The 12,643-nt window shown below is 41.7% G+C and overlaps 1 protein-coding gene across 2 annotated transcripts in view; it reads right to left on the bottom strand.

The window, feature by feature from the left end:
- The window catches only part of DYM (dymeclin), a 210,415-nt gene that overhangs the window by 33,709 nt on the left and 164,063 nt on the right, over window positions 1-12,643 (bottom strand). For both annotated transcript variants that reach the window (XM_031507418.2, XM_031507419.2), the window contains 2 exons: window positions 10,438-10,620; window positions 468-581 (listed from right to left, as the gene is read on the bottom strand). In XM_031507418.2, the coding sequence (XP_031363278.1) occupies window positions 468-581; window positions 10,438-10,620 (297 nt within the window). The remainder of the gene's footprint in view (window positions 1-467; window positions 582-10,437; window positions 10,621-12,643) is intronic.

Here is a 12,643-nt window from a genome sequence, read left to right as displayed (position 1 = left end):
GACCAGACTTACAGGTCCTGAACTGATTTTCACTAGGTTTAACTAAAGCCCTCCAAATTTATCTTTATAGCATTTAATATAGACCGAGACAGAGGTGCACTAGAACACTAGAGACAGAAAAAGAAATTAATCAAAAGAGAGAATTACCAATGTTTGGTTATAGCATAATTAAACAACAGATGGAGAGAGGAGCCTGCATCTTCAGGATATGATGAAAACCTTAGCTTCAGCAAATTTTAATTCCTCCACACACTTCAATTTAATAACTAATCACAAAAACTCACCCAAACACTTAGCAGAAATTAGGAATTGAAATGAAAACATACACATATGGCAATCGACAGTGTAATCACTGATCAGTCACTACTGAGAGGAGAGATGAATTTTTGAAGTTACAGATATAAAGGGCATATATGTGTAATTGATAGGAAGAGTATACTTTAAGTGATGAGGTCTTGAGCACTTACTCTCAGCCTGTCTTTGGGCAAAGCAACAGCTCCTTGCTTGATGATTTCCAGAACTCGCTCCACTGACAGCTCAGCTCCAGCTTGCTCTAATCGGGAGCTGAAAAAGCTGATCACCTGAAATGAAACATCACAGCACATAAATAAATAGAAGAGATCTTCGGATCAATTTATACACAAAGCTGTCATCTTCTTTTTTGGCACCACTGTACTTCTTAAAGAATAATCACGTTATTGCCTGTGTCACAGCCAGGGAGACTTTGTTAATGTCAAATTAGCACAACTCTCAGCATCCTCTTGCAGTCATTTTTAACAGACAGATGATTTTACAACATAACTCGCACAGCTGAATTAATAAATTTACATTTTCAAGTACTGTGCACTGACATATGCTTATATTTCTTTCTGTCAGTTCTGCCCATCAGGCTTTTGAGTTCTTCCAGTCTTTCAATGATTTGAGCTAGAAATTTACTTACACTGTAAAGTATTAAAGTAAAATCATTATAGTTTCACTGACTTCTGGACAAAAGGCAACACAACTATTAAGTATCTCAGTATGAAAGACTACATTTCCTGGGAGTTGTGTAGCACTCAAAGCCAGAGCAAGTGGATGGTGAGAAGGAAGTTCACAAAGCTCCTCTTCCACCCAGTATCCACCCAAGTGCTGCACATACCTTCTACATCCTGGACTCTAGGCCTAAGGAATCCTGCAAATTCCCTGTCATCTTCCAGACATCCCCCCAGTAAAGCCAAGCTGATTTTCCCCATATTTCCCTTCCCACCCCCTTTTCTGTGACACAGCTGGTCCTTGTTAGCTAGAACTCAGGTCAGACTTTAACTTTTATCCCTCTCCAAGCTCAGTGGGTCACAGCAGAAGCAGACATCCCACCGGCAGTTACCCATGTGGGACATCAGAAAACTTCCATTTCTATAGCTCCTGTCATCCAAAAAGAACACACTTTGCAAATCCCATCCCTTATCCCAGGGAAACTCCTTAGTCTCACAAGGCATCCAGAAATCAAAGCAAAAAAAGGGTCTGGGGAAAAATTTCAACACCTACTTAGAATCTTCTGGATGTACCACAAGAGGCACTTGGTAGAGTCTGTCTACACCAGAGCACCTGGCTACTCCTGGGCTGGAGTCAAGCACAGTGCTGATGACAGATTCTGCAAAATCCTGTGAGCTTTCAACATACTGTGGAAAAATACTGATGTTCACTTGTATCTGAATCACAGTCCCAGTCCATCGAGTCATCTTCGACAATTCTCTCAAGTAGAAGGGGGGAAAAGTGTATTATACTACAAAATCTCTGCTCTCTTTGTTCTGTAGTGAGACACAGCTGGAGCCAGAAAACATTACCCTAATTATGCCTCCCAGCTCAGCTGCTGTTCATAAAACAAAGACAGCTGATGGCTTGATTACTGTGAGATTCAAATTTGTTGTTCCTGTTTGTGACTTCCCCCACGGAAAGCCCAACCCTTGTTTTGAGCTGGAAGATTTGCTGGGATCTCTAGAAAATCTTGCAATAAGTGAATGAGACAGAGGCAGACTAAAGTTGCTGGAAGTTGCTTTTGGGGTTGTCATGGGATTGTGGTGTTTGGTTTGTTTTTTTTCTCTGTTTTATTTTGTTTCTAACAACAGAAGTACACAAACCAGTCAAGAGAAAATTCAGGTTTAATCTTCTGCGTTGTCCCTATGATTATCTCCATACTTGAGCAGAAAGGGAGAATTTCACTACCTCTGGCAGATGCTGCAGGTAGGCTTTTACAGATAAGGACCTTGTTGAGCACTGTGATCTCTGATCCTTAGAAAAAAAATGAGTAGGAAGATGTGCTGAGTTCATAAGCAAAGGAGCTGGAGGGAGGGACCAGAAATAACAGAGTAAAACAGCAAGAAGCAGCTTGTGCAAAGAGCATGAGGACCTCGGAGTGAAGCTGACACAGTTTTGGCACAGAGTTTAGGAGAAATTGCTGGTGGAAGATACATGGCTCACAGAGGAACAAGCAAGTTGCCCACAGACTTTGAAAGAAAAAAACATCTTCCTGCATTCAACACTCCTCTGTTGTCAGTAATCACTGGTGAAACCCATCCTTGCCAACGGCAGGCTCCTGCAGAGAACCCATCCCAGTGGCACTGCCTTGTTAGCTCAAGTTCTGCTAAACCACAATAAAAGCAAAATTTAATATTTAGCTTTTAACCAAAAGGATAAAATACTATCATAATGCAAACATGTAAAAAAAACTGAATGAAGCTCACAGATACTCCCTGAATTATGATGTTTCCTATTTTGGGAAGTCAAACCCTTCAATCTTAACATGTTTTTAAAAGGCTTACGTTTTTGTGGTAAAGGTACTAATTTTCTTTGGGTTATATTTCAAAAGAACAAAAGCAAGACAGACTTCCAGTATTTTCAGGCTATGTCAGCATTTTAGAGAACTCAGAATGGCTATTTTTGATGTGTAGTTGATGACTAAAATTAAAAATACCTACTTTAATAATGGTACTTATCTCTAGGAGTTATTTGCCTTGCTACTTCAAACAAAATAAAAATGAAGTACCTCTCTTCTGGATCCTGAGAGGACAATAGCCCAATGAGACAGTGAGGTACCCACGAGTATCCCAATGAAGTAAGAAAACAGAAGCAAAAATAAAAAATAGAAGATTAATTAGGAGATCCTAAAGAAGGCATTTTCTTATTAACTCCAGATCAGGAATAAAATCAAAAAGCATCCATATTCCATCTCTCATGCCCAAACTCCCACCTCTGTAGCAGGGTCCAACACTTTTCCTACTAATGTAGTCAGATATAAAAATATAAAAGCTTAACATCATATTAAGGAAGAGTAGCCTTTTCCTTTGAAAGAGCTTTAATTATCTTCTACACTTCAATAACAGAGGTGAATTTAAAATAAAAATGAAAATTAACAGATTTCCACTCCTTGTCCCATTGAAAGTAAAATGAACCAGAAAAAAATAAGCTGGTTGAATAGTATTAAATGAGTTTCAGGTTTTAGTACATGTTTTAAAACCAACTGAACATATGACTGTATGAGTAGAAAAATCGCAGATCTTAGGGCAAATAAACAATGATCAAAGAGTATTTCTGATACTCTGAAAATCAACTTTCTTCTTAATTATTTGGGCAACTGGTCTAAGAAAACAACTGCAAAGACTGCTTAAAAAGAAGAGTAAGCAGAAACTGCACAAGTTGCTGTGAATTACTCTCCTCTAGCCATGCTGAGCACTGAAAGGCCTGTCCTTGAAGCAACATAACCCATTCTAAGAGCTCTCTCTCCAGTCTGGCTTCCACATTAGCAGAGATTAAAAGGCACATCTAATCCAGGATTAGAAAAACCCTCATCAGGAATATCTGATCCCTGTCTAGATAAAACGTATGGAGAGCCTTGGCCTGTGCAGAGTCTAATCCTGGCTGTACCTTAGTCCATCCTAAGGTACTCAGACCTGTCATACGATGGGCACAGGGGACCTGGCTTGGCCACCTCCAGCTCAGGCCTTGCCAGGGCTTCTTGTAAAATACCATTAATCTTTCTATACAAAAAAAACTGTAGTTTTCCATAGTGATTTCTAAAACTGGGTTTTAATCACAGACTCATGGAATGGTTTGGTTGGGAAGGGACCCTAAGGATCATCCAGTACCATATCCCTGCAATGGGCAGGGACACCTTCCACTATCCCAGGGTGCTCCCAGCCCCATCCAACCTGGCCTTGGACACTTTCAAGGACCCAGGGACAGCCACAGCTGCTCTGGGAAACCTGGGCCAGGGCCTCCCCACCCCTGCAGTGAGAATTTTTTCCTAGAGATCAATTTTCCATGAGAAATTCATACTTTCTCCTTTTGTTTTCTGAACAGTAAACTTACAAGTTACTGCCAGAGATTAAAAGTCCTACAAAATTAGAATGATTTAGAAACATTTTTTACTTAAAGGCAATACTTTAGGTTTTGGAGATTATTTTTGAGATTTTTATTTCACCCAACTATTGTTTTCAATTGGGCTGCAAGACTGAAGTAACAAAATACTTCCCTTTACAGCATGCCAACAGCAGAGCTATCAAGGGCAAAATGTTTTCTCCACTTGGATTCTGTCAGCAGATGCTGAAGTGCTGTGAGGCCGGCGGCAGCCCAGGCAGTGCTGCTGCCTAATGAACATGACAACTCCTCTCCTTCTCCTCCAGCTAAAAATAACAGTACAACACATTGCTGCCTCCTCTGCCTGCAACTGCAAAGGTCAGTTCTGAAAGACAGCAGAAAAAAATCACTTGGCAAAAAGTGAGTAAAATCACTTGGCAAAAAGTTTTGAACCTGTTTTTGTCAATTTTGCTTCCCTTTGAAAGTGATAGAAAGAAACACTTTGAGAATTTTATTTCCAGCCACATTCACTACTGGGAGAGTAATATGGTATACTGATGGCAAACTGAATGATGAAGAAAAGAAGAAAACAAACCTCTTGCTGTAAAGTACCACAGGATTAGCACTTCAACTACTTAACTTCCATAGGGAAACATAAATCACAGCTACATTTGGTATCCAGTAGTCATAGCTGAAGCCAATGAGAGGCAAAGCCAACCTTTGCTGATTTAAGAAGGGGTAAAATCACTTCAGGTGATTCAATAGCAGGAGAAACACGAGATTAATCAGAAACTTGAAGTACTGTATTTTTCAGAACCACCTTGAAATGAGGAGCATGTCCAAGGACATACGAGATTTTCCAGGTATTCTGCTCTCCACTTCTAGGAGTGAGGAGAAAAAAATGGGCAAAAAGAGCCCCCCCAATCAAACAAACAACAATCAACAAAACCCCAACCCAAACGCACAAAATCTTAAGAGTATTTAGCCAGGCTCTGGTTATCAGCATGATCAAGGTTTTTCTAATTTTAAGGAAAGCCATAAAAAACTTAGTTCTTAAGTCCTGAAGGTCTTACAACAGGGGTTGCTATGCCAGAGTGAAGATAACTTGATTGATTTTAAATCCAATAGGGAAATGTCTTTGAAGAATTAAATTCCTTGTAGGAAATTGCATCAATTGAATCCTTTGCATCACTAAGTCACTGCTCCCAACCTCCTGATGTCTATCAGACTATTTAGCAAACAAAATTCTAGCAGCTCCTAGTTAGGCCTGTTCCACCACCTGGTATCAGTTGCTCGCTTGTAGGAAATATGAGAGCAGTGAAAGCCAAGGAGTTCTCACCATGGCCATGAACCAAACACATCTTTAGGAATGATAAGCGAAGAGTCTCCACCAAATTCCTGACATATCTGAGGCAGCTGACCAAATTACAGACCACCTCTAAAGTGGAGGCATATAGACAGCTCCCAGATGAAATATGTCTACGCAAGGCCATAGGAGGAACCAGAGCATTCCTCTTCGTTCACCATTCAGAATAAGAATATCCCATTTGAGATAAACAAGATGCACTATCTCCTACTAAAAAGGCTTTTTAAAATGAAAGGTAAAGTAATGGAAGCAGAAGGTATTTTGATTTCAGTTTATTCTTATTTCAGCATTAATGGTTCCCATATGTTCCCACTCAGCTGGCAATAGTGATTTTTAGATTATTTATAAATACACAGAGGCAAACAAGTAGTTTTCAATAAAAAGTGATCAATATACTGATGACCATTATACCTACACACTGATATCCTTATTCACCTATTTTTGCGCCATGATGAAGCACACAGAGATTATATGTAACTCCAGAATAAACGGAATGGTCCAAATCTTGAGAAACAGCCCAGAACTATTGTGACTAGGTCTCTACTGAAGGTAACCCGGGCAATTCCTGTTCTGCTGCAGAAGCATCCCCATCTACCTGTGCCTGTAGATCTATGCTGGTCTGTCCTCTGCCCTGGTGCCACACTGCCAAACCCCAGAGGTCTCCAATGCTGAAGTCCCTGAAAACCTACCATAATGCTTCATTATTCCTAACCTTGGAAAAAATCTTTCCTTATGACCTGAAAACCCACAAGTATGTCAAAGAGATTATTCAATTTCCCTTCAAAGCAGCATTCTATTCGAAAAATACCACATCACTTCAGCAAATCAGCACTTTCAGAGGTTGTTTTCTACAGCTCTTATTTAAACCTGGAATTTCTTTCATGGTGCCAGCTGATTATGAGCAGAGGTGTGCTCAGGTGGGCAGTGACCCCTGGGCTGTCCCAGCCAGGGTGTGACACAGCCCCAGGCAGTGCCCGTCCCTGTGCTGGCACTGCTGAGGCACCTCCAGTGCTGGGGACAGCTCTGGCCCCTCAGGACAAGAGAGACACGGAGGGGCTGCAGCGTGTCCAGGGCAGGGAACGGAGCTGGGAAGGGGCTGAGCCCCAGGAGCGGCTGAGGGAGCTGGGAAGGGAAAAAGAAAAGGAAGGGAAGAAGAAAGGGAGGCTCAGGGGTATCTTGTGGCTCTGCACAGCTCCTGACAGGAGGGGACAGCCGGGGGGACAGCTCTGCTCCAGGAACAGGGACAGGAGGAGAGGGAACGACTCAGGCTGGGCCAGGGCAGGCTCAGGGTGGATACTGGGGAAAATCCCTCCAGGGAAAGGCTTGTCCAGCCCTGGCACAGCTGCCCAGGGCAGTGGTGGAGTCCCCAGTCTGTGGAAGAGTTTAAAAGCTGTGTGGCTGTGGCACTTGTGGACATGGGACGGTGGTAGCCTGGGCATTGCTGGGGAATGGTTGGAATGAAAAGTCTTGAAAGTATTTTTCAGCCCAAATGGTTCTGAGATTCTAAACCCAGAATAATCCAGCTAAGATGTCACCAGCGTGTTGGGCTTAGAGGACATATCTGGGTTATTCTTTGCTTGTATACACATACAGAATTGCAGCAGATGCCTTTTTCTATTTGCACCATCAATTACATCCCCAGTACACTCTCTAATTAATTCTTCTTCAAATTTTTAGCCTTTTCACCTCTTCCATGCTTCCTTTTGGTTGATGAGTACATTATGTCCAATTGAGTAAAAATAATAAGCATTTAAGTATTTACACATCATATCTATTTTATACATTCTTGACAAGGCAAACTGGCAACTGTTCTGGTGTCCAAAACTCATTACAGACTTTACATGCTCGGCATTTTGGTCTGATTTCTGCAGCATTAAACATTACCACACTGTTAGTATTTCTCTATGAAATACAAATCTGGATTACAGTTTCCAGTCAGAGAAACTTTCATCAGCTGGTGGGCAGAGTTTGCCGGAGCAGGGGGATGTCAGAGTGACACACGGTGTAACAGGCCCCTGCTGCTCACGTGAATCTCTAGGGCCATCTGATTATTGGAATCATAGAATTCCAGAATGGTGTGGATTGGAAGGGACCTTCAAAGGCTATCTTATCCTATCCCAATGCACCTTCTCTTAGACCAGTTTACTTCAAGCCCCATCCAACTTGGGACACCTTGTGCCAGGGTCTCAGAACCCTCCCACCCAGCCAAGAATTACTTCCCAATATCCCATCTATCCCTGCCCTTTGGCAGTGGGAAGCCATTGCCTCTTGTCCTGTCCTGTCACTACATGCCATTGTCAAAAATTACACTCTTGGTTCCACTGCAGCATGGGTACAGATAATCCAAACATACTTTGCTGTTTATGACCAGAGAAAGTACCTAGAGGGAGAGTCAGGTTTTACAGAGCCCTTGCAGAAATACCTGGGGAGCCTCAGAAAGGTAATTTCTCTTGACCACTTTGCATTACCAAAAGTTCCAACATTTACCATTTCTACCTACAATTTACACAATTTGGGGCCACAAAATTTCATTGATCACAACAGCCTGAAAGCCAACACAGCTCCCTAGTATACAGGAAGCTGGTGGATCCATCCTCTTCTGAATAACCAGCCTTGGCCACAGAAAGAGCCTGGCCAACTCAGTATTCTGTCTGAAAACAGGCTGGGATGGATGCTGAAAGAATGTAAGAGTAGGCCAAGAATAGGGAGATCCTCCCCAGGCATATATCCTCCAGCTTTCAGCAACATACACTTTAGAAATTTATTGAGACAAATATTTTAAGATTTTTTTCTGACTCCTTTCAGAGCACAGCTATATTTCAGACATCCACAGTGTTCCATACAGCTGTGAGGATGGAGGTCGCAGCTGCACCACTGCAGAGAAAAGTCTGGTAAGTTTTTGGGAGACAGAAACTCCTTTTGGTTTTTCTCAGATCCTGCCCACATGACTCCCAGGCAAGCTCCTTTCAACGTGTACAGATTTGCCACTGTTTCAAGGGACAGCAAGACCAATTAGAACATTCTGTCTGTAGCACACACAACAAAGACTGGCTGTTTATGGTGCTGCCAGTACTGTGTATGAAGTGCAGGACGTGACAGGGTAGACTAGAAGTCAGATGAATCTCATCTTTTATTCAGATCTGTAAGCCTGACAGCTCTTACCACTTGCCAGATGGTGACAGGTACATTTAAAAAAAAAAAAATTAAAATTTCTTTTTTTGACGTCCTCACCTCTCTAACAAAGGAGTTATTTAAAAATTCAACATGCTCCCTTGGAAAGCTTTAAATAGTTTCTGAATGTAACTGGCATTATGCTGTAACCCAATATTAAATAGTTTTGGGGAGGAATTGTTTAAATTGTTGAGGGAAACCTACATTTAACTGTTACAAAGGAAAGGACGTGCTGCTGTCTGTGGGAGGCACAGGGCTGCAAGCAGAAGGATCTGGCCACCATCAGTTATCCTGGATGTGGGCAAGTAACCAGAGAAGGTCCCTATCTCAGTCAGGAATGTAGACAACTGTTATCTTCAGCGCACCAAAGCCTCTTTACACAACTTGAAGACATCTTGTTCTAATCATCCAGACAGTATCATGCTGCCTGTAGTCTGCAGCTGCTGAAAGTTTGGAGAATTTTGAGCTTCAAGTTCTCCACTCCCCAAACTCCTGCCTGACCAGAAAATGTGAGAGAGAACAGAAGAGCAACAAAGAGGTACAGAGCAGGATTTCAGTTCAACATTTTAAATTATTTTCCTTTATGGGCAATCAGGTAGCTGTCATTCTCCTGTAATTAAAAAACTCTGCAGATTATTAGGCACAATAATATGTCATTCACTGCATTCAGAAACTCAGTACCCTGCTCAGCCCTCCCTTCCAGCATTTTGCACCCAGTAGTCATAGTATGGCTTCAAACATTGCTCAGCTCTGCAAATATTGACTAGAAGACAGAGAAAAATTTGTAATGCTTCAAATTTTTCTAGCAGAAGCTCAGACTCTCCATATGAACATTAAAGCTACTATTAGATGCAGAAATAATTAACAATTGTTTCCCAAAGTCATACTCCACAAAGAGTCACACTGGTAACTGCTTCTTAACCACAGTTGTTTTCTTCTAAACTGCCTTCCCTATGCAAGGGGAAGATTGCTGTGAAGAGAACACTTGGCAGGTGGAAACAACACACATTCAGATGCAGACAGGGAATAAGACAGCTAGCTGAATGCCTGCTCTTCAGTTATTTAAAATTAATTCCCTATAATCATTAATAGGCTGGTGAGAGGAGTAAAAGAAAAATGATTGTTTAATGATGAAAATTAGCTTTTGCTCCCCTGAAAGGTATATTTCTAGGGGCAGTCAAGAGAAGCTGACATTGTTTAAAGCTCAATCAAGAGAAGTTGACATTGTTCTCCCTCTCGGGGGTGAAAGATGTGTCACAGCTTGGGAATTCCTTACCAGAGGCATCTCAAAATCCCTCTGATTCTCTTTAGTCAAAGATGTGGGAAAGGGCTGTTAAAGAAATTAGAGGGTTGGAACTAAATGACCCTTAGGGTCCCTTCTAACCCAAACCACTCTGTGTTTCTATGCTGCCCAGAAGGCATGTGCAGGCCCAAAAAACAGACAAGAAAAATTCAACATGTAAAAAAAAAAAAGACTATTAAGAGGTGATAAATATTTTCCACCTCTCAAGAGTAAGAAGAGCTCACATAAGGAAGTGTAACCATCTCTGAGGTCACAAATCACTCACCAGGTCTATATTTTGCATGATGTCCTGGAAGGAGGGGTGAGTCCGAAACTGCTCGAACAGATCGCGCTTGTAGAGCAGAGCGTACACCAGGTTGGGGTTGTGATGGAGGGAGTTGGTCAGGCAGGAGTTGATGATCTCTAGCATCATTCGGATCACTTCCTCAATCACATTCAGGTCTTGTGCCTTCAAGAAAGGAGTGAAAGGTCAGTGTGCCCTTTTCCATTGTAAAATGAGTAATAAAGGCAGTGCAAAGGTAATTATTACTAATAAAGCTATTAGCTGGTCATGTCTCTATGGTGAGCAAATCTTCCATCCATGTGTCTCGAAAGGAATCTGTTTTCTCCAGTAATTACCAAAATTTTAATTGAAACGCATCATACTAGTATTCAGCCTCATAGCTTGATTCTCCCAACAGGAGCCATGACATAAAGCATTACCTTATTATAATCAGTTAAATTCATCAGGGTTAAGTGAACACAGTCTTTGCAACCCTTCCTATTCTAAGTAAAAGCATATAATTAATTTATTACTTTTTCTGTTGAGCCCCTATGCAGGAAGGAGGGATAGGGAAAAGAGAGAAAAAGATTAAAAACAGTGGGTGAAACAAAAAAGCAAAGACAGGAGAAGGAAAACTGACTGTATCAAACATCACTGCACCTTCAACATCTGTCACTGTTACAAGACTTTTCTCCTTTGACTCTTTTTTAAAATTATTTGCTTGGCATTGAAGATCACTCATAACAAAAGAAAAAAGGAACCTTGTTTTGTAGTGCACTAAGTCTTCAGTCTAAGATTAACTTGTAGAGCTTTTCATTTTGTCAGTGCATTTGACAACTCCAGCTTCCTAAGCTGAACAAGCTGGCATGTGAGCTCCTGCCAGCTGCCTGGATTTCCCTCCTTGATATATCCATCTCCTTGAGATATCCATCAGGATATCTCCAATACAGTTATTCTGACTGCAGAGCTGTCTGTCCTACCTTGGAATAGGGTAAAAAAAGGGCTCTTCTACCTCGTTTGTATCATTTACGTTGTCTCCATCACAGCAAACACTAGACTGTCAGACTTTACAGGTCTAGCAAGAATGTGAACCATACTAAGCCAGCTTGAGTTTTTCTGCTAGGTATGAACAATGAAACCACTGACATTTCCTTTTGCTGACTGCCCACAAAGTTCACTTTCTGAGTTATGATAAGGCACTTAAATTCTTCACAAAAAGGCAGTACTTAAGAGCATTTTGTTGGGCTGTCATTCAATCTGCACACAGTTATTTTCTACTATTAAGCAGCACTGTAGGAATTGTCACATGGAAGATGTATGCTCTCTCCAAGGCAGGAGAGAACAGAGGAATTTTCATTACCCTGTTTAGATTCAAAAAGAGTAAAATTATTTGCTACTACTTTGCTCTGGCTGCTTTCATGGAAGGCAAGGTGTATTTCTTCCAAGAGTGTAGCTCACTGAATCCCAGAATGGTTTGGGTTGGAAGGAACCTTAAAACCCATCTTGTTCCACCCCTTCTGTGGGCAGGGACACCTTCCACTGTCCCAGGTTGCTCCAAGCCCCATCCAGCCTGGCCTGGGACACTTCCAGGGATCCAGGGACAGCCACAGCTGCTCTGGGCACCCTGTGCCAGGGCCTGCCCACCCTCCGAGCCAGCAATTTCTAATTCCCAATATCCCATCTGTCCCTGCCCTCTGGCAGTGGAAGCCATTCCCTCTTGTTCAATATCTCTGCCCCTCATCCCAAATCCCTCTCCTAGATGTGGCTCTGCAGAAGGCAGCACCATCCCTCTAACCTACTGCTCCATTTCTTTTGTGACACTGAGGACCACGGAGAAGTGATATCCCATCATTATTCCCACACTACAATCTGGTTATCCCCTTGTCTTCTACGAGTACAAGGGAGATTTAAGTGGAAGCTTTTTGGAGCTCTTGTTTGAAGAGGAGTATCTTGTGCATACGTTCTATTAAAATTCCTTCTTTAGCAATGATACCTGACAGTGAAGGTTACAGACTTTTTTCTGAATGTAAGTATCTCTTATTTTTTAATGACTTTGCCACGTAAATTAGCATGGTAGTATAGCTAAAAATGATGGCATAAACCCTTACAAAGCTGACTGCTGTCAATGGGATCACATTCTTCTATGATAGAAATCATCTTTACTTTCAAAACACAGGTAGTTCCTCTGCCTGTAGTTACCTAGTTATTG

The sequence above is a fragment of the Lonchura striata genome, chromosome Z (genome assembly GCF_046129695.1).
Source record: "Lonchura striata isolate bLonStr1 chromosome Z, bLonStr1.mat, whole genome shotgun sequence".
In the NCBI taxonomy this organism is placed as follows: Eukaryota; Metazoa; Chordata; class Aves; order Passeriformes; family Estrildidae; genus Lonchura; species Lonchura striata.
Note: the sequence above shows the minus strand (reverse complement) of the source record. Positions and strands in the feature narration are given on the sequence as shown.